A 21,546-nucleotide genomic window follows, 5' to 3' on the forward strand; every position below is an offset into this window, starting at 1 on the left:
CTGCAGAAGGAGAAATGGAATGTTGCTGCTGGCCCTGCAGCTGGCCCCAAGTGGGCTCAGAGAAATGATATTATTTGCCAGAGTGAGATGTCGTGTCTGAGGTGGAAGAGGTAAGAGACCCTGACTGTGCTGGGGAGGACCGTGCATCTTGTTAGACGGTGCATGGTCTTCAGCTCTGCCGCTGCTCAGCATTCAAACAGCTTCCCTGCCCCAAGGACAGGCTTTTATAGAGAGGGTAAGTAGGGAGAGTTTGGCACCGAAGTTCCTGTGATGAGCTGGAGAGGCGGGTGATAAATAACTGTGTCACATGCCTGGGACCACATCCCCTGCTAACCCACCCCACCGGGACTTCAGCTCCGATTCCACCCCCCTGAACAGCTTCAGACAAAGGTGTAACGAGGTGAGCTGGCCCTTTAAGGGGCTGGGGGGCTCAGCTGCACCTTGTGCCAGGCTCAGCTCACCTTCCCAGGTGAAGGGAGTGCCAGGGTCATGTGGTAGAAGACTGGGACTCAGAGCCAAGCCTGCTGGGATATAAAGGGCAGGCTGAGTGCAGGGAGGTTCTCCTTGGTTCCCAGGCTGGGGGGCCTGAGAACGGAGCCCTGCTGGGAGCCAGTCTATTGGGGGAAAGCTCCAGCTGAAAGGAGTAGAGGGACTTGCCTTACCTCCCAGGCAGGGGGTTCGGGAGTGAGATCTGCAGGGAGTAGATAGGCTCCTGCAAGAGACCCCGGCTCAGGGGAAAGGACATGGTCTGTAGGTGCAGCTTATGTTAAACTGTCTTATTTAGGAGAAATAAAATTTCAGTCCCTGGAGAAAAGAGGCTGAGAGATCCTGATAGTTCTTTGTTGCGCTCGCTGCTGAATGGCCAGTAGGAAAATAAAACCACTGGCCCGAGAGGTTTCTTCCTCCGTTTCCCCTCAAATGTGGAATTCCACCCCCCTTGCTGTTCTTGCAGGAGGCCTGGGTCAGGCAGTGTTCACTTTAACAACAGCTTTTCTGGGCAGCTTTAAAGTGCAGTGGTTTTAGTCTTGTAACGCTGGCAAGGGAGTGAGGTCTCCATTTGCAAAAGGAGTCTGACATGCGCTTCGAAAACTGCAATAAGAGATGTTAGAGTCGGGCTGTTTTTATACCTGGACAAGCTATTGGAGGCAAACTTTGTAGGCATTTTCCCACGTGTTAGTTCTCGCTCTCTGAGCTCCGCACAGTTGCACTCCTGGGCTGGCATTTTCACAAGACCTTCGCTCCCAGAATCTCCCACTGGGGCCAGATTGTCAGACCAGTTCAGCACCTGGTGTGCACCCAACACACGGGGCTTTTCTGAAACTCTGGCTGCTTGAATGGGAGACAAGTTCTTATAAATTCCATCTCAACCGTGGGAGCTGAGCTGAAAGTTCAGCCATGGGGGGTGATTAAGGCTCCTGGCTTTACATGCTGAGGGGCAGAAGAAACAGGCCCAATAAGTTGTTCTAAGACTTTTCCCAAAGTTATTTTGTTTGGTAGTAGCATACACAGCACCTCCAGCGTCCCCCATGTCTTGGGGTGGCAGGAAGGTTTTATCTCCACTTGTTTGCAAAGATTTCATCTCCTTTAGGTGGCTCCAGCCTTGCGGCGCTGCTTGATCACACACACTTGAGCCTCTCTGGCATTCCCGCAGTACAGGCCAGGGATGGATGGGAGACTGTGCTAATCTCGACGACTGACGGCTCCTGCCAGGGGACCAAACCCAGGTGTCTGTACTGGTTCTGTCACATCCCTCAGCAGCTCTTGTTACCAGTGAATGTGAAGTAGTGATGTCCCTGAGAGTGGGAGGGCAGCCCCTCCATTTTCCGTCTTTCTCCGAAAGGCCCCAGAGAATGATGTTGGGTAACTGCTGCTCGTCCACCCCGCAGGCCCTTGTATCCAGTGTCCCTCAGGGATACGTCCTGCTACCCATTCCCATTCTGTGATCATGGAATGCCTCTCAGGGTGTAGGCACTGGGAACCACTTGGATCAAATAGCCCTGAGACCCCTCACCTCTGAGACGTCAGCCCGTTGGCTATCTGAGAAAAGCTCAGCATGGAGTTTCTGGCCGAATTCCATCTCTGCCAAAGGGCGTGGTCCAGCTAAGTGCGTTGTTGTCTGCCTCACCCCGAGGGTGCTGGAGCCGGTTATGTCTACCCATGCCTGGCACTTGCATGGTTTCCCTTGCCTGGAGTATCAGCCACTCAAGGCCCACGAGGATGGGTTTGTGCCATCGCTGGGGGGCTGAGTCACTAGGACTTCTACACAGCTACCCTGTGGCCCAGCCAGTTGGATCCAGGGATTTTGTGTAACCAGGCACCTTCTGAGAGTGTGTTAGGATCCGCAGCAGCTCTAGCCAACTCTGCTGAGGGAGGCTGGAGCCCCCAAGGAGAAACAAGCTTGTATCTTCTGGATGATCCCATAATGCAGCAGTGACCGCACTTGCTGGGGGGAGATTACAGCAATGAAACAACCACTGTCTCTGAGTTCAAAATGCACAACTGAGGGATTAATCGGGCTTCATTAACAAGCCATACAGTACTTAGGGCTGTTTGCTAATGTCTGTGGGGTAACTGTTCACAGCTCTGAGTGGGTTGAGATGTTTCCTAATGGGGACACAGGAACTGCAAACCAGCATCACCTGGATCCCCTCAACTGCTGATGAATCAGGGGCTGCGGACACCAAGAGGAGGACAGGGGGTGAGAGGAAGGAGAGGTTCTCTGTATCAGCCAGAGGATGCCACTGGGAAATGCAAAACTGAGGTGGATGCATTTCCACTCCACGCAGTAGTGCAAGTTAATGATGAGAGCCCCACACCCATGCAGTGCCTTTCATCCCAAAGGAACCTGACATGCCTCACACACTCTGGATCCGTGGCAAACCCTTCTCTGAAATGCTACCACATCTGGGCTGGAACGAGGCCACTGTGTCAACAGCACACAGCCCCATGGCAGTTGAGGACAGGAAGCAAAGAAGAATATGGTACTAGGGAGAAATAAGAGCAGTAGAACATAACTGGCTGAGCTGGAATTTTGCCAGGACACTCTGGTTAACGTCCTAACTTGTGCAAAGCACTATGGGATTTTCATGAACATGAGCTCCTGTGACCTTTTTCTTGCCTCATCCAAAAGACAGCACCCGCACAACACCGTGCTTCAGAGTACTGTGCAGGGGAATTGGCTCAATACTAGATGAGTCGAAAATAACCCCCTGCTGCATGGATCACCAGCACCACATCCTGAACCACCTTTCCATCAGCTCCTATCCTTGTCCTTCCTCAGCTGCTGTCACTCCTGCATTACACCTAATGCACTGTACAGCATCACCAGCCCAAAGTGTTCAGAAATTGTGAGTCAGGCCTCCAAAATCAAGCAATTACTTTAAAAGTCATGAGATTTTAACCAATGATAATAGTGGGTTCCTTGTTGCCTTCTGGTTGCTGGGCCAAGGGGGTCACGTTTTACAGCTTTTCTCCATAGCCAGGAGGGCTAGAAACTTTATTTTTTAGTAGAAAGCTGCAATTCTCTTATCACCCCCTGACGCCAAGAGATGGGGATTCAAGAAAGACACCAGCTGTCATGGGACTCATGATAGAATCACAGGAGTTGGCAACACTGATAGAGACTTTAAATCCCCATTATTCTGAATGTTCTCCACTTCCATGAACATTATTATCCCTGTGACATCCCCTGTGACAGGTCACTGGGTGTCTGAGGGTATTGTCTACACTAAGTCCAGGCTCTGACTCCATCTTGAGCCCAAGCCCCACTTCCATTCACACACAAATCAGTCTGACTCGGGTCTGCAAGCATGCAGGACCTTGGTCCTAGGAGCCTGCTGGGGGTGGGTCAGTCCTGCTGAGGCTCAGGGCCAAGCCCTGGCATTTTGCAGTGTGAACACAGTTCAAACCACAGATCCAAGTCAGAAGGGCCGCGTAGTGCAGTATGGCTACATTAGCACGGCTGCGAGACTCAGGTCCAGCAGTTGTAACCCCAGGTTTGCAATGCAGTGTGGATGCTCAAGCGCGGGCTTGGAAACACTGAGTGAACAAAGGCAGGTCCCACTGTCATGGCTCAGTATGCAGTGTAGATGCACCCTCCCTGCCATTCACTAACATGCAACTAACCCCTCCACGCAGTCAGACAGCAGCAGGTTTGTAAGAGCCCAGGAGGTGATGGGAGGAGCCCAGAAGCAGATCACAATCAGTGTGAAGATCCGGGAGTGCTGGGATCTCAGGTGTTGTTTTGGCCCAGTATAGAGGTGGTGGTGGTGGGGTATCTGGAGGAGGCTTGGGTTCTGAACCTTCCCATGCTCCTGGGGGGGTTAGTTCCCGGGGTTCCAGGCTCACCTCTGTTACAGTGGAAGGAAACCGTAGGTATTTGGACATATCTCCAGACTGGCTCATGCACATCGACTGGCCTTTGCTTGAAGCCAGTCAGCAGGCAGCTGGGCTATAAAGCATTGTAAATGCACCAAATCCCATCAGCCCAGGTTATAACTGGCACTCAGACAGCCCCTTTCATTTACAGGATAATGAATTTCACTTCACACAGACTCCCCACAGAGGCGAGCCATTTTACAGATGGAGAAACTGAGGCACAGTGCTTTTAAATGACTTGCCCACAGTCCAACAATGAATCGGTGACAAAGTGTGGAGTAGAACCCAGGAGTCCTGAATCCGAGCGCTATCCTCCAAGCATGAGCATAATACTGCTTCATTTAGTTGCTGTGGGCTCAGGAAGAGCCCTCAGAGACTTCAGCGAGGGGGACTGCAGGGCTGGACCCTAAACCCTTCGGCGAGGCACACATCAAGTCAGTGGAATGGAATCCTAACTCAAGATCAGGATGTCCTGCTTTGAAACAAACTTCTTGGCTTTGCTTGGACCTCTGTGGATCAGGGCAGGAGTCCGTTTCCCCCAGGACAGAGTTCTGTTCCAGGGACATTACTGTGTAATTAACATCATTCACTTGCAAAGGTTACAAACCTCAGACTGGAGCTGGGTTGCTACAATTCTGATATTCTGTTCCTGTGATTAGTACTGGGAGGGAATCGGCTTCATGAGGAGAGCAGGGGTGGGAGTCAGGACGCCTGGAGGCTATTCCTGGCTTGGTCACTGACTCCCTGTACTTGTGATCTGATCTTGGGCAAACCCATCTGCTCTGTGCCTCAGTTTCCCCATTTGTAGACTAATGATCCTCTGCACAGGAGGGCAGTAAACTCAGCCAGTACTGCTTAGCCGACAAACACCTAATGCCAGACTGGCCTTTCCAGTAGCCTCTCAGTAGTATGCCTTGGAACTGTCAGCTTGTGCTGGCCCCCTTGGGACAGTACCTCACTGCGTGTGTGTTCAAAAATAGTCACCCCTGCCTCTGCTTCCATTACAGCTCCCAGCTTCGACTACGGGGACATGCCGTCGCCTCTAAGCGAGTCGGAGAGCACCATCACGGTGCTGCTGAGGCCGGCGCAGGGCAGAGGGGCCCCCATCAGGTAGGGGTCTATCCAAAGGACTCTTAAATTCTTGTATGCAAGGAAGTGCAATCCCTGTCTGTGAGCTGTGTGTGTGCCCTAGGTCCTGATCCCAAGAGAAGGCACCATGTCCACGTGAGCTAGCACGGAGCCCTAAAGCAAAGCAATCTCCTTTCTAGCTTCCTTTTTCTTTCTTTTATATTAAATCCCTATAAAGTCCTGTGGCAACTGATAGCCTTTTCTTTTGCTTGGGGATTCATGGACCATTAAAGACCATTTTGCCACCTAGCCATATTAGCACGAGGTATACACGAGTCTGCGAATTACTGACAATCTGTTCAGCATCTGGCTGCATATAAACAGGGGGCGCCTAGACAAAGATGGTGGATTAATAGAGGTGTGAGGTGTGCTGATGTGACCACCTGGGTTGGGCTAAGAGTTCTGTTTACTATTCTCAACTCAGCCCTCCACCCAGTTCAGATCCCTTGCTTTGGAGACTGCTGGCTCTAAGGGTTTGCAGTTGCAGGGGGGTGAGCCTCCAAGATTTGGCTTACGGGAGCCCCCTTGGGGTCTGGATCCTTCTTGTGGGTAGCTCTGATCCCTCAGCTGCTTTGCTCTGAAAACGGGGCTTTAAGTCGCACCAGATGCCACAACTGCTGCTCCAGGCCAGCTTGATGGTGCTGAGAGAGGAGTTCTGCCCCACTGTCGGGTGCTCGGTTTGAGTTCCAGATGGAGTTCAGGGATCGGTCCTGTTTCGTCTGAAGTGGTCTGCCCATGGGCATTCGCCATCCATCATAGCCCACCTGGGCGAGAAAGCACAGCCTGTATTCACACTGGAACCATGCAAACCATCTTGCTGGTGTCAGTGGGGCTACTCAAGTGAGTAAGTGTTTCCCAAATACAGGCTGCACATGCTAGCCTTCAGTGGCCAATATAAAGTGGGCTTGGGGTGCCTGCGCCCCCTGGGACCAGTGCAGGGAAGGGAGCAGGGAGCGATATGCTGCCTGGCAAATCCCTTTGCTTTGCTTATTTCCCAGAGGCGTTGGTACTGCTAATGGCTGGGTCGGCACCTTGGTGTCTAGAAGTTCTGCTCTTGGCATTATTCTGGGCAAGTTCTCTGGCCTGTGTTCCGCAGAAAGTCAGATGAGATGATCACAGTGAGCCCTTCTGGCCTTGGAATCTAGGAACCGATAAGATCCCCCAGTGAGCAGAATGTCCTGAGCGCCTCACAGATTTGGGAATGAGCAACAGGTGTATAAAGCCCCTAAGCTTGGAGACCTGGATTCTGTTTTAACTTCCACCAGTGACTCCATGTGACTTTTCCCCTCTCCGTGCCTCAGTTTCTCCACCTGGAAAACAAGGTTGATGCTAATTACATTCCATAGAGATGAGCTTTGAGACCTATGGAAAAATGCTGAGTATTATCATAATTCTATATTCTTTGTAATTAAAAGGGAAAAAATGGTAGAGGGAAAGGGAAAAAAAATAGTTCAGAACATTGATAATTTGCAGGCTGAATGTTTGATCCTTCCCCCTCCATGCAACATCAGCTGCTCCTTGATGAGATGCTGAATAATGTCATTATTTCTATTCCAATAGTCCTAAAGGCCCCAGCCAAGATGGGCGGGGGGGGGTCTCATTGTGCCAGGGGCTGTCTGTACAGCCCCTACCCTGAAGAGCTCCCCATCCAAATAGGTAAAGACTAGAAGAGATGACAAAGTGCAGGCTTGCCAAGATGAGAGGCAGAGCTGGAATTAGGTGTCCTGACACGCAGGCCACCAGACCACACTCCTTCTTTGAGTTATGGTCCATTTGCGCTGATCCAAAGCACCTGGCTGACATCAGGGCCCAGCTTCTCAGAATCAGGTACCGACCACTGTGTGGTTGTGCACACATTGGCAGGTTGTTAGAAAGGGGAGGGTTTGGACAGCACGTAATCAGATAACTGCGTGATCAGACAACATCTTCGCCATCATGTGCCAGCAGTGCCCCTCTGCCATGTACATTGCCCAAACCGGACAGTCTCTATGCAAAAGAATAAATGGACACAAATCTGACATCAGGAATCATAACATTCAAAAAACGGTAGGAGAACATTTCAATCTCTCTGGTCACTCACTAACAGATTTAAAGGTGGCAATTTTGCAACAGAAAAGCTTCAAAAACGGACTCCAAGGAGAAACTGCTGAGCTTGAATTAGTATGCAAAATAGATACCATTAACTTGGGTTTGAATAGAGACTGGTAGTGGCTGGGTCATTATACATATTGAATCTATTTCCCATTGTTAAGTATCCTCAACAACTGTCAACTTCTTGTCAACTGTCTAAATGGGCCATCTTGATTATCACTACAAAAGTTTTTTTCTCCTGCTGATAATAGCTCTGTGATGGGGTTGGGACTCACCGCTGCAGTGCCTCCTGCTGTTAACTCTGGGAATTAGCTCAGTTCATGTGGCGCGCCCTCTGCCGGTAGTGTCCCATCCATCTCTCGCCCTAGATTGGCATCTCGACCCACGTTGCTCCCACTCGCGGCGTCCTGTTCAGGACACTGCCTTCCAGCAGTGCCCGTTGCTCCAGTTTCACCCCCTTCCAGGGGGTTTGGTGTTATCAGCAGTGCTTCTCTTTGCCCCAGCCACACCCCAAAGTCTAATCCCTTTTGGCAGGGGTCTGGTGCAGTCCATGATGGCCACTCCAAACAGCTGGGTGGAAATGCAAGGGGGAAGCAGGGGGACCCAGGCCCACCCTCTACTCTGGGTTCTTTGGCGGAGGCCTTCCTGCTTGCGCTCCTTCTCTCCCTTTGTCTGTCTCTCTGCCTGGGCCGTTTCCCCTTTGGCCCCTTTGCACCGGCTGGGCCCTTTTTCTCAGGGCCTGCAGCCCAGCAGGTACCGGGCAGGAGTTCCCTTCTGCCCTGCCCTGCCCTGCCCTGCCCTGCCCTGCCCTGCCGCTAGTCTCCTCACGCAGGAGACAGACCTTCACCCTCCAAAGGCCTGGGAGAAACTGCCTGCGCCCTTCCTAGGCAGCCTTTATATAGGGCCTAGCCTAGCCCTGATTGGCTGGCTGTAATACTGGCCCAGATTGGCTCTCTAACAGGCCCTCCCTGATTGGCTGCCACCTTGCGCAGCCGCTCTGGCCTGTTGAAGCCCAATCTGGCATGGGGGTGGGGCATTGCTCATCTTAATTAATTAACCTCTTACTTCACCTTTTCATGTTCTCTGTATGTATTGTGGTAAACCCAGGAGAAACAGCTACAAAAGGGAGAGTGAGGGAGTGAGAGGAACAGGGAAGCTGCCAATAGGCTGTTTGCAGCAAGACATCAAACCTTCCCAGTAGGGAGGCTGCACTCGCTCCCCAGAAGGGAAGAAAAACAAGCACAAGGGACTGACTGAGGAGAGGAGTAGCAGGACCCTGTGCCACCTATAAGGATTCGCCTTGCCCCAAACCTGAGTCTCCAAGGCTAAAAAGGACTGAGCCTACTGAGGCGAGCAAGGTATTTTGCCACACATGGTGTCAGGGGTGGGATGTGGTGAGTGAGCAAGGCTCTGTGGCAAGCCATCTCAGGGCAGGGTAAATCACAAAAAAATTAAAAATAAATAAATAAAAATGGAGGATGTAATGAAGGCGTTGGTACAGGCCACTGCGGCCTACAAGAGGCTACCAGGGTGCAGATGGCTGCCCAGCAAGAGTCAGTATGCATCCAACAGGAGACGAAACAATCACTGATGAACCAGGCGGCCCAAGATCGAGCCTCCCTGAATGAAGTAGTGAACCAGTTAAAAGCCCTGACCACGGGCTGATGCACGGGCCCCAGGGGATCTGGCCGCTGCGGGCAAGCAACTATTTTCAGAAGATGACTACGGATAACGATATAGAGGCATATCTCCTTGCCTTCGAGAGGACGGCACTGCGGGAGGCCTGGTCCCAAGACCAGTTGGCAGGTATCCTGGCTCCCTTTCTGTGTGGAGAGCCCCAGAAGGCCTATTTCGACATGACCACAGAGACAGCTATGGATTACCCCTAGCTGAAGGCGGAAATCCTGGCAAGGTCAGGTGTGACGCCAGCCATACAGGCCCAGCGCTTCCACGAGTGGAAATACTGGGACAGCAAACTGCCGAGGTCCCAGCTATTTGGTTTAATCCACCTCGCCGGGAAATGGCTCTGTCCCGAGTCCCATGGGCCAGAGAAGATAGTGGAAATCCTCGTGTTGGACAGGTACATGAGCAGGTTGCTGCCGGACATACGGGGGTGGGTCCACCAAAATGATCCCTCCTCCTATGATGAACTAGTTGCCCTCGTAGAGAGACACCTAGCAGCCCAAGAACTTTCACGGACCACAGGGGAAGGAAGGCGCCAGAATTGGAGACAAGTCTTTGCACTGAGGCCCCGGTTTGCCCTAGCACCAGGCTGGACTATGGAGGGGAGTAAGGAGGCCAAAGAGCGGTCAGACGTCCCGGAGAGACTTGAGGACTGGGGGAGAAAGGCTTGGGGGAGAAAGCCCAGTAACCCAAAAAATCGGGGGCTTCCCCGAGCAGGGTACCAATGTTATGCATGTGGCGAATTGGGGCATATCGCTGCCCAATGCCCAAATTTAGAAGAGCCCATGCAATCCAAACTTGGAGATATAGGGGGACCATGTGATCTAATAAGTCTAGTAGGGGTTGCGATGATCCCTCATAGATACACTAGACCCGTTAAGATGAATGGTATAGAGACCACCGCATTAGTACACTCGGAAAGTGCAATCACGCTGGTCTCGGGAAAGCTGGTCGGGCAGGACCAACTATCCTGGGCCAAACACTCAGGAATATCCTGTGTGCATGGGGATGTCAGTTACTACCCGACCATCCCCAAAAAATAGAAGTTCTCGGAAACCCCACTAAGTTCTGAAAATCCCCTACCCAGTCCTTATCAGATGAGACTTCCTGGGATTTGATCGCCTACTTCCTGGGGAGAAGGTGGAAGAAAATAATGAACCCGGGACCCAGGGGGTGGCCCAGATAGATAACCCCTTCCCCCCGGTTCTTCCACAAATTTGGCCAGGATTTGTTCTCCCCACCGAGAAAGCCCCGGCAGACTCGGAGGGAACAGAGGGCGGATAAAAGAAGGGGAATGAGGATCTTGACTCAGTACCAGAAATCTATGCTTGTAGGGGAAAGAGGTGGCTCAATGGACAGTGGGGCGGGGCAGGAGATCAACGACCCAATAGCCAGACCTAGTTCTCCGGGGGTTTTCCCTGAGGGGGAGACAGAGGTAGATCCCCCTGAGTTTGGACAAATGGAGACCTCACTTGGGAATTTTGGTCAGGATCAGGCCAATGATCCAATAAACAGCAATATTAGTAAAGAAGTAGTCGAGGCAAATGTGGTCCCCGTGGAAGGGAGAGTCAAGGGCCCAGGGCCATATTATGTGATTAAGGGTGATCTGCTATACAGAGTAGTCCGGGTCCAAGAGCAAGTCGTAGAACAACTCTTGGTCCCACAGAAGCATCAGAGGGGCGTGATGTATCTGGCCCACAGCCATCTGTTTGGGGGCCATCTAAGGATAGATAAGACCCTTGATCGGATTCTGCAGAGGTTTTTTTGGCCCAGCATTTATGCGGTGGTCTGGTGATATTGTACCTCCTGTCCAGAATGTCAGTTACATGGGCCCCGACCACACCCAAGGGCCCCTTTGGTACCTCTACCAATTATTGAAATCCCATTTGAGCGAATAGCTATGGACCTAGTAGGGCCACTGGAGAAGTCATCCCGGGGTCATCAGTACATTCTGGTAGTACTAGATATCCCGAGGCCGTACCCCTACAGAACGCTATGTCCAAGACCATAGCCAAAGAATTAGTCCGGATTTTTTCCAGAGTAGGGATACCTAAAGAGATCCTGACGGACCAAGGGACCCCCTTTGTGTCTAAGTTAATGAAGGAACTATGTACAATGCTCCATATACGGACCCTCAGGACGTCAGTCTATCACCTCCAGACCGATTGTCTTGTCGAACGCTTCAATAGAATATTGAAGAACATGCTACGGAAAGTGGTTAGTCATGATAGGAAAGAGTGGGACACCCTGCTGCCTTACTTGATGTTTGCTGTATGGGAGGTTTCCCAAGCTTCCACTGGATTCTCCCCATTCGAGCTGTTGTATGGTCGCCACCCCAGGGGCATATTGGACATGGCCAAAGAGGGCTGGAAAGAACAGCCGAACACCGGGAGAAACATTGTTGAACATGTATTGCAAATGAAAGACAGGATAACCCAAGTCGCCCCCCTTGTGTGCGAACATCTGGAGAAGGCCCAAGGGGCCCATCGGACATATTACAATTGCCAAGCAACGACCCAGAAGTACCAAGTGGGAGACCGGGTAATGGTGCTCATACCCACGGCAGAGAGCAAGCTCCTGGCCAGGTGGCAGGGGCCATATGAGATAATAGAAGCCACAGGAGAAGTCGACTATAAGGTCCAACAGCCGGGTCGCCGGAAGCTGGAGCAGGCCTACCGTATAAACCTGCTGAAGCCATGGCAGGATAGAGACGCGCATGTGGTTGCGCTAGGGGCACCATCCCCTAAAAGCGACCAGCCCGACCGAGTGGGAATATCCCCGGAGTTGACTCCGGAGCAACGATCTGAAGTGATCAGCCTGATTAAACGCAACCAGGATGTGTTCTCAGAAAAGCCAGGCAGGACGACTGAGGTTCACCATCACATCCTCACAGGGCCTGGAGTGAAGGTGAACATCAAACCATACCGGATCCCGGAGACCAAAAGAGAGGAGATCAGGACAGAGATCAGGAAAATGTCGGCCTTAGGAGTCATTGAAGAATCTCAGAGCCAATGGTCAAGCCCAGAGGTTTTAGTGCCTAAGCCGGATCGCAGCGTGAGGTTCTGCAACGACTTCCGAAAGCTGAATGAGGTGTCCCAGTTTGATGCGTACCCTATACCCCAGGTAGATGAGCTAATTGACAGATTGGGAAAAGCATGGTTTATGTCTACCCTTGACCTGACCAAGGGCTATTGGCAGATCCCCCTGGCCAAGGCCGATAAAGAGAAGACGGCCTTTGCAACTCCAGAGAGACTATATCAGTACACCGTCCTGCCGTATGGGTTGCATGAGGCTCCCGCTACTTTCCAAAGGCTCATGGACAAACTGTTGCGACCACATGGCAAGTACGCGGCAGCCTATCTCAAAGACGTTATCACATATAGCCCCGACTGGGAGACACGCTTGGCGAAGGTGGAGGCAGTGCTGGATACCCTGAGGAAGGCGGGCTGACGGCAAACCCCTCAAAGTGCTCGCTCAAGCTAGCTGAAGCCAAATGCCTCGGGTATATAGTGGGGAGGGGCATGGGGAGGCTCCAACACAACAAGTTAGAAGCTGTACAGAAGTGGCCCCGACCACTGCGAAAAAAAACAGGTCAGGGCATTCCTGGGACAAGTGGGGTACTATAGACGGTTCATTCCCCACTTTGCCACCAGGGCATGCCCATTAACGGACCTAACGAAAGCTCGGGGCCCAGACATAGTAAGATGGACAACTGCGGCTGAAGATGCTTTTTCAGATCTACGGATGGCCCTCTGCATTGACCCCATATTTGTGGCCCCAGATTGGGGGAAGGAGTTTATCCTACAAACCGATGCCTCTGATGTAGGGTTGGGGGCAGTACTTTCACAAATGATCGGGGACGACAAACACCCCATCCTCTTCCTCAGTAGGAAGCTCCTGCCTAGGGAACGGAAATATGCCATTGTCGAAAAAGAATGCCTGGAGGTAAAATGGGCCGTAGAAAGCCTCCGCTACTATCTACTGGGACGGAGGTTTACCCTTGTCACAGACCATGCCCCTCTGCAGTGGATGCACCAAAACAAAGACAAAAATGCCAGAGTAACGAGATGGTTCCTGTCGCTTCAACCCTTCCACTTCAGAGTACAACACAGGTCTGGAATCCAACATGGCAATGCGGATGGCCTGTCGAGAGTGCACTGTTTGCCGACCCAAGTAGCCCAACCCCGTAGTGTTGAGCGGGGGCGGGGAAAATGTGGTAAATCCAGGAGAAACAGCTACAAAAGGGGGAGTGAGGGAGTGAGAGGAGCAGGGAAGTTGCCAGTAGGCTGTTTGCAGCAAGACACCAAACCTTCCCAGTAGAGAGGCTGCACTCGCTCTCCAGAAGGGAAGGAAAACAAGCACAAGGGACTGACTGAGGAGAGGAGTAGCAGGACCCTGTGCCACCTATAAGGATTCGCCTTGCCCCAAACCTGAGTCTCCAAGGCTAAAAAGGACTGAGCCTACTGAGGCGAACAAGGTATTTTGCCACAGTCTATATATATCTGCTTACTCTATGTTCCATTCTCTGCATCCGATGAAGTGAGCTGTAGCCCACGAAAGCTTATGCTCAGATAAATTTGTTAGTGTCTAAGATGCCACAAGTACTCATCTTCCAGCTCTGTGCCATCCGTGCTGAATTCCTCCGAGGCAGTGATCAAGGGAAACCTATAACCGAGGCCCCACCCACCCATTGAATCCCATGGCCTCACGCTGGCTGGTGGCGGATTAGCCACTGGGCCAGTGGGACCTGGGCCTGTGCCCAGGATCTGCAGGCAGTCGCGGATCCCCGGAAAAATGGATCCCTCTGCGTCCCACCCCGCTCCGCCTGCCCAGCACTCCTGCTGGGTTGTGGGGTTGGGGAGCAGGGTCGGACTGCGGGGTCTTCCCCCGCTCCCTAGCAGGAGTGACGGGCAGAGTGGCATGCTCCGATCATGCTCCCCAGCAGGAGCCCCTTGCCCTGACCCAGCTCCTGGCAGGAATGCTGGGCCGGGGTTTGGGGGGTACTGCAGGCGGAAGGGGTGGTGAGGGGCACCCCCTTGCTCTGGCCCAGGGCCCCACAAACTCCTAATCTGCCTCTGCCTACAGCTGTACCCAACAACACACACTCAGGAGGGAAAAGATTGGATCTGATCAGGAGTTATTAAAGAGGTGGTTTTAATAGATCTGGGGGCTGTACATGTCTGAGTGCAAGAGATCTGCCCACGAAGACTGCAGTCACTCAAAAGCTCATCTCGCTGCTGTTAGTGACCTGGGCTGAGTAATACAGGGATATTGAACGCAATAAACATCATCTGAGATGGCACCTTTAATTATATCCAGAGTGCATTCCTTCCTGTAGGGGAGGGAGCCTGATTTAAAGGCACTTAGCAGGTGGGAGGTTGTTCTGCACACAAGATGTTTTCTCAAGTTGGAAAGATTCCTTCCCCGGATTTTTCACATGGGAATGTGGCTTTTTTAGGACAGTGCGGGCAACCAGGTGCCTTTCCCAAGCTGTTCTGAAACATGATCCACACAGTACGTAGACTCCAAATTCACCCTCTTCCTGGGGTTTATGATCTTGGTTTTATTAACAAAGAAATGAGTAAAATAACAGAAAGATCAGCATAATCCTGTTCTTAGAGCTCCTCCCCTCAGCACCTATCTTACATCCAGATGAGGTGGCAAGTCTCCTGCCTCAATGAGTCAGCAGAACCCATTTAACCCTTTGCCAGCAGGATCAGCACCTGCCAATAGAGTAGTGGGGAGTTTCAGGCAAACGCTGCCAGTCAGTTACAAGGAAGTAGGGCAGGGTCCTCAGGCCTAGCTTTGCTAGGAGGCTCAATGCCAACATGCCAGGTGCCCTGTGGCCACAACTAATTTGCATAAATGAACATTCATTTTAAATACATCCAATAAGTCTCTTCTTTTGAATGGATACAGAAATAATGGTTGGTTGTGCTTCCGCCTTCTCTGCTCGGTGCATAGGAAGAGCTCCTTAATCAAATCCACTCGCACACACATGCTGCAGCTGACCAGCTTGGTCCCCAGTCTGCAGTTACAGGCTGAGCATGTCCCCAGGGTGCATTGTAGCCACAAGCTGCCTTTCTCCCACCACCCGTGATGCTGCAGGGGGCTGTGAGTGTGAGTGTGAGTGTGGTCCTCGGACTGCCATGAGACAGGGGAGAGGCAGTTCTTCATTTTAAAGCCAAACTCCTTCTGGGCTCACGTCCTTTCTTGTCTCTGCCTTCCCCTCCCCGCCTCACGTGTCCAGCACCTACCAGGTAATCGTGGAGGAAGACCGGCCCAAGAAGATGAAGCGGGAGCTGGGGGGCCAGGACTGCTTCCCGGTGCCACTGACCTTTGATGATGCCGTGTCCCGGGGCTCCGTGCACTACTTTGGGGCTGAGCTGCCTCCCAACAGCCTCCTTGAAGCCAAGCCCTTCACCGTCGGGGACAACCAGACATACAGCGGGTACTGGAACCCCCCGCTGGAGCCCAAGAAGGCTTATCTCATCTACTTCCAGGCCATGAGCAACCTGAAAGGGGTGAGTAGCTGCCTGGCTGCCTCCGTGGTTGGGATTGGTGCCAGGGCATTCCTGAGTGGGACCTGCCACGAATGCTGGCACCTCCGCTCAAGTGATTAGGGCAGGACTCAGAGCAGGTGGCTTGCATGGGAATCGTGGGGAATGGGAGACATCCCACGCCAGATTTTCAAAGGGTATCAGCAGCTGCATCTTCAGCCTTTGTGCCCAGTTACCGCCTCATTGCAAGGGAGGCATTTTCGTTGGTTGTACCAATTTGTAGTTGTTTGTCTGTATGTGCGGATGATACTAAACTGGGAGGAGTGGTAGGTATGCTGGAGGGGAGGGATAGGATACAGAGGGACCTAGACAAATTGGAGGATTGGGCCAAAAGGAATCTGATGAGGTTCAATAAGGATAAGTGCAGGGTCCTGCACTTAGGACAGAAGAACCCAATGCACAGCTACAGACTAGGGACCGAATGGCTAGGCAGCAGTTCTGTGGAAAAGGACCTAGGGGTGACAGTGGACGAGAAGCTGGCTATGAGTCAGCAGTGTGCCCTTGTTGCCAAGAAGGCCAATGGCATTTTGGGATGTATAATTAGGGGCATAGCGAGCAGATTGAGGGACGTGATCGTTCCCCTCTATTCGACATCGGTGAGGCCTCATCTGGAGTACTGTGTCCAGTTTTGGGCCCCACATTACAAGAAGGATGTGGATAAATTGGAGAGAGTCCAGCGAAGGGCAACAAAAATTATTAGGGGTCTGGAACACATGACTTATGAGGAGAGGCTGAGGGAACTGGGATTGTTTAGGCTGCAGAAGAGAAGAATGAGGGGGGATTTGATAGCTGCTTTCAACTACCTGAGAGGTGGTTCCAGAGAGGATGGTTCTAGACTATTCTCAGTGGTAGAAGAGGACAGGACAAGGAGTAATGGTCTCAAGTTGCAGTGGGGGAGGTTTAGGTTGGATATTAGGAAAAACTTCTTCACTAGGAGGGTGGTGAAACACTGGAACGCATTACCTAGGGAGGTGGTAGAATCTCCTTCCTTAGAAGTTTTTAAGGTCAGGCTTGACAAAGCCCTGGCTGGGATGATTTAATTGGGGATTGTTGCTGCTTTGAGCAGGGGGTTGGACTAGATGACCTCCTGAGGTCCCTTCCAACCCTGATATTCTATGATTCTATGTTCGGGGAGAGTTGCAAGTAAATGTGTTGCACTCCCAGTGCAGGTCAGTGTGCTCCCAAGTATTGCACTCACCACCCTTCGGGAAGGTGGCCTACAGGTCAAAATCCAGACAGAACAGAACTCTAAGGGGGGTGGTTTGTTGGATTTGTTTCTCTGAAGCAGCCTCTCAGTCAGACCCTGGTTGTCTGAGCAATCCCCAGGTGAGATCCTGTTTGTTAGGGGGGTAATTTCCCTTTTCATTTTCTCAATGTGTTTGATCATGCTCCCATTGAGATTAATGAGAGTTTTGCCACTGGCTTCACCGGAACCAGGATCAGTCCCTATGTAGGTATATGCATGGCCTCACCCCACCACCAGCGAGTGAGGGAAGTGGAGTGCCACATTAGGGCAAGAGAACTCGGATTCAAACCGGCCAAGGCTCTGATCCTGCCATCTGATCCGTGCAGGAGGGACTCCAAGCAGACTCTATATGGGTTGGCCTGTGAGCATCAGATAGCAGAACTGGGATACAGGCAGGTCAGAGGTTGGGACTGAGATTTTTCAAGCTCCCTAGGGGAGTTGGAGTCAGCACCGAACCCCCATGAGAGTTAGGTGCCTAAATACCTTTGAGGATCTAGGCCTGAGTGTCCAAGTCCCCTTGGCACCTTTGAAAACTGCACCCTGGAATGTCATATCAATAACACCCAATAAGCTCAGGCCACTGCAGGTGTAATTCCATCAGCGTCCTGCACCGATGGCTTAGGCACTGCCTGTTTCATTCCCATCTTGCCTACAAAGCCTCACTTACAACTCCTGTTGTCCTGAAGGACTACAATGCTCACTCACTTTCTCCCCGGGGAGAGGAGGAGAGTGGATGATCCACCCGGGACAGATGTTACTCATGTCACTTAATGCGCAAGCGGGAGGGGCTGAGATGTTATGGGGCTGAGGGTGGTGTAAGAACCTATGGGGCACAGAATAGCATCACCTATGGATCCTGTTGTACTGCACGTATAAAGTCACTTATAAAGGGGAAAACGACTGTGACGGGGGTCTACCAGGTGTTTGCTGCCCCCCCCCCCACTGTGACGCACCCCACCCAAACAAAGTGTCCTTTGGAGGAAAAACAGCACCAAGTTTAATCCTCCAGGAACTGCCTAGAAAGGCCACCCAGGATCAGCTGCAGGTAGAACCAATGAGTATCAGTCCTCCAACGGCTAGACGGATTGGGAGTGGGCAGAAACCAATCAGGGCCCAGCAGGCAGGATAAAAAGGGTGGCTGCTTCTTCCAGGGGCCAATTCTGAAGAAAGCTGGCATGGGGTGAAAGGCTTAACCCAAGAATCCTGGCCTGGCCGGGCCTGACGCTGGCTGCACCTTTTTGTCTGAGTCAACAGAAGACTATTTGCTTAATTTGTGGAGTGTAAGGCCCCGATGGGCCAAGCTGAGTTGAGTATGACTTTGCTGTAAGACTGGGTGAGCTAGTTCCATGAAATGCTCTGCTAGCTCAGGCAAGCCCAGGACAACAACAGAAAGAAGATGTCCCTCAGAGCTGTTCTAAAGCAGCATTTTTTGTTGTTGACGTTTGCAAGTGGTTACATTCATTATTTTAAATCGCCCAACATTGTAAGAAATCCCAGAATTTGCTTGATAACTTCTTAAAAAGTCTGCCTTCCGTTCAAATGAGAACGTGTTTCCACCACCTTTCTCTGCATCATCACGTTGGCCAGATGGTGTTTCCTGTATGAGATGAATGATTATTTAGGGTTATATTTAAGGTACTTCACAACAACAAAAAAGTCAGGCCAAATTCTTCCTCTCTCACTCAATCTGAGTAGCACCTCATTCCCGAAAAGATCAAGGTGAGTATCAGCGGGAGAACCCAATGCTTTTTTTTTTTTTTGCAGTGACTGGCTCTGCTCTGTCATTAGAGGCAATGTTGTTTAGGTAACAATGTGGTTGTTCGTGAGCTCCCTGGAGATCTCGTCTGAGGCACGAATTTGGACCGAAACTTGGATGTGAATAATAATGCTGCTTTCACAGGGCATTGGGAGGGCAGTGTAAAGCAGTCCCCCTCACCGGGACAGCTCTGATCAGCAACTTGGTATGCACAGCAGTCCAGAGAGTGATCCTTATCAGGGAGGAGGGGTTGGGAGGCTGAACTGCCATTAAAGAGCCCAGTCCACTCATCCATACTGCCTAGCTATCATGTCATCTGCAGATCCTTCCTCCTTCCAGCCCTGGAGATGATCGGGACTCCCTGGGGCTGGCTGGTGAATGGGGCAGGGCAGAGTTTGGGAGCACAGGAGTTTCCCATGCATGTCAGCGGGAAATGCAGCAGTGATGCTTGTTCTGGTGGTAGCTCCTGACAGCTCCAAAGAAGAGGAACTCCCTACTCAGGACTCTGAATCTCAAGCATCTCCCCTCACTTGTGGCCACTGTGGCTCCCCTGGCAGGTTGTTCCAAGCTTGTAAGAGCCATAAGCTTGGCCATGCTTTGGGAGCCCAGGCTTCACTGCAGAAGCAAATAAGATCTGACAAACCTGAGGTTCTGTTCCCCTTCTTAGCTAATTTTCTTCAAGAAGCCAGCAGGAGTGATTGGAGCTTCCTTGGAGGGTCTTGGTCCTCTTCACATGTGCCCACGACTCCCATCCTACCTGCGGGGTGAATGAACTATCAGAGACCGAGAGGCCGGCACCTGTAGTAGCCATGACAGGGTCTCTCAAAGGAAGTGCTGGCTCTGTGCGGGCAGATAGCTGGCTTAATGCATGTGGCTAGAGGTGATGCATGGGGGGGAGCATGTGCCCCCCACCCACCACCAGATTTGTTGCTTGGCTTGTACTGAGCATGCTCACACGGACTGAGCATGGTCAGTAGCACTGTTGAAGCTGGCTGCCCTCACTCTGCCTCTCCCCCCAGTCATCTCTGCATGCGGCTCTCCTGGCTAGAAGAGCCAAGGGTGGCCGACAGCCGCCTTCCTCGTGGGGAAGCTGCCGGCTGTGCAAATCTGTCCTCCTGAGGATTCCTTCACAACTTGTTGGGCTGTTGTTAGCGCTGAGACAGGCCGAGTCTCCTCTCTGGTTCACTCAAGCCCAGCTCGGTAGGGACTGATGGTTGTCACCATTTCACGGGCTCTCTGCAAGGAGATGGTGGTCTCAGTCTAGCTCCTGTTGGACGTGGTGCAAATCCTGCATCCAAGGCGGGATTCTTCTTGGCCACTGCACCATAGGGGCCACTGAGTCTGAATTGCTCCCACATTCTCAGAAGCGGGGCCTCCCTGTCTGGGTGGTGGCACATTAGTAGGACAGCATGTGGGAAGCTTTCCTTTCCTCTCCCCATGCGGTACGTGTTGTTTGGTTAAAGCTGGTGTGACTCCATTGACATCAGTGAAGCTGTGCCCATGTAAACCCGCTGAGCACCTGGCCATCAGCCTTCTGGGCTGTCAGTCCAGAGCATTTCACCAACACGAAGTTCAACTGCAGGAGAAAATGCTTGACAAACTGGAGTGAGCTCAGAGAAAAGTGATGACGGGGATCAGCGGGCTAGAAGGACCGAGGGGTTTAGGAGGAAGGATTACAGTGTCTCTGTAATCTAATCTGATATCATCTGGGCACGGTGGCATCTGAGAATGGCTGAGCAATGACTGTGAATGTGGTTGTAGTGGGACTAGAGACACCTCCTTGCAGCTGTAAAGTACAGATGGTTGGAAAATGGGTGTTTTTTCCCCAGAAAAAATTTAGATTTTTCTGCACAAATTTGAATGTGAAAACATTGTGGTAGAAAACTGAAATATTTCAGCAGAAAACCAAAATATTTTGATGGGGAATACCACTGCCATGTCTTATAGGAATTGTAGTTCCGGTGCCTCGTGCTTCCATTCTCACCGATAGGTCAGGCTCCCTGGTCAGACTACATCTCCCATGATGCACTGTGGATGGAGGCCATCCGCCGTGGGAGTCCCTGTCCGTGGCGCACCCCAGGTGACGCAGTCCAGCTGTGGAGCACTGGCCATGGCAGGGAATGGACACATGAGGCAAGTGAACTACAGCTCCCATGAGCCACCACAGCAGCATTTCCAAATTGAAATATTTTGGTTTGGGGCCATAATATTGCAGTTTTGGAACGTTTGTTTTTTCAGTGAAAAATCTGAAGTTTTCCACGGGAAGGGGACACTTTTTTGCCAAAAAATTTGTTTAGCTGAAAACCCATCTTTCCACGCAATATAACATTTCCACCCAGCCCTATTATAAGAACTCCCCAATAAAGGCTAGCCAGGGGCTGTTCTTTGCCCTGTTGATTTCACAGCCTAGGCTGGGTACCAGCGTCACCATCAGATCATCCCATTTCCCATCAAATGATGGTCAGAAGCCCAGATGCTGGGTCACAAAAATCAGAGTGGATTAGTCTGTCTGGGACCCTCCCATCTAGCCCATCCTTGGGCTCAGTTCAGGGCTTTCCTTCTGCATGGGTTAGAGGCTCCAGTGCATTGTCGAACTCCCTGCACTTGGGCTCTGAGAGGCTAATGTAGGGGAGGCTGATGGATCGACAATTAAACACCGAACATCTTGGCATATCAGGGAGACCCATTAGCATTGGTACAGAGTA

General features: G+C 51.7%; 1 protein-coding gene across 16 annotated transcripts in view; it reads left to right on the top strand.

Moving 5' to 3' along the window:
- Nucleotides 1–21,546, top strand: part of PTPRU (protein tyrosine phosphatase receptor type U) — a 321,138-nt gene that overhangs the window by 206,639 nt on the left and 92,953 nt on the right. For all 16 annotated transcript variants that reach the window (XM_073317468.2, XM_073317470.2, XM_073317476.2 and 13 more), the window contains exons 11-12: nt 5,385–5,487; nt 15,530–15,803. In XM_073317468.2, the coding sequence (XP_073173569.2) occupies nt 5,385–5,487; nt 15,530–15,803 (377 nt within the window). The remainder of the gene's footprint in view (nt 1–5,384; nt 5,488–15,529; nt 15,804–21,546) is intronic.

Source organism: Lepidochelys kempii, chromosome 19 (assembly GCF_965140285.1).
Source record: "Lepidochelys kempii isolate rLepKem1 chromosome 19, rLepKem1.hap1, whole genome shotgun sequence".
NCBI lineage: Eukaryota > Metazoa > Chordata > Testudines > Cheloniidae > Lepidochelys > Lepidochelys kempii.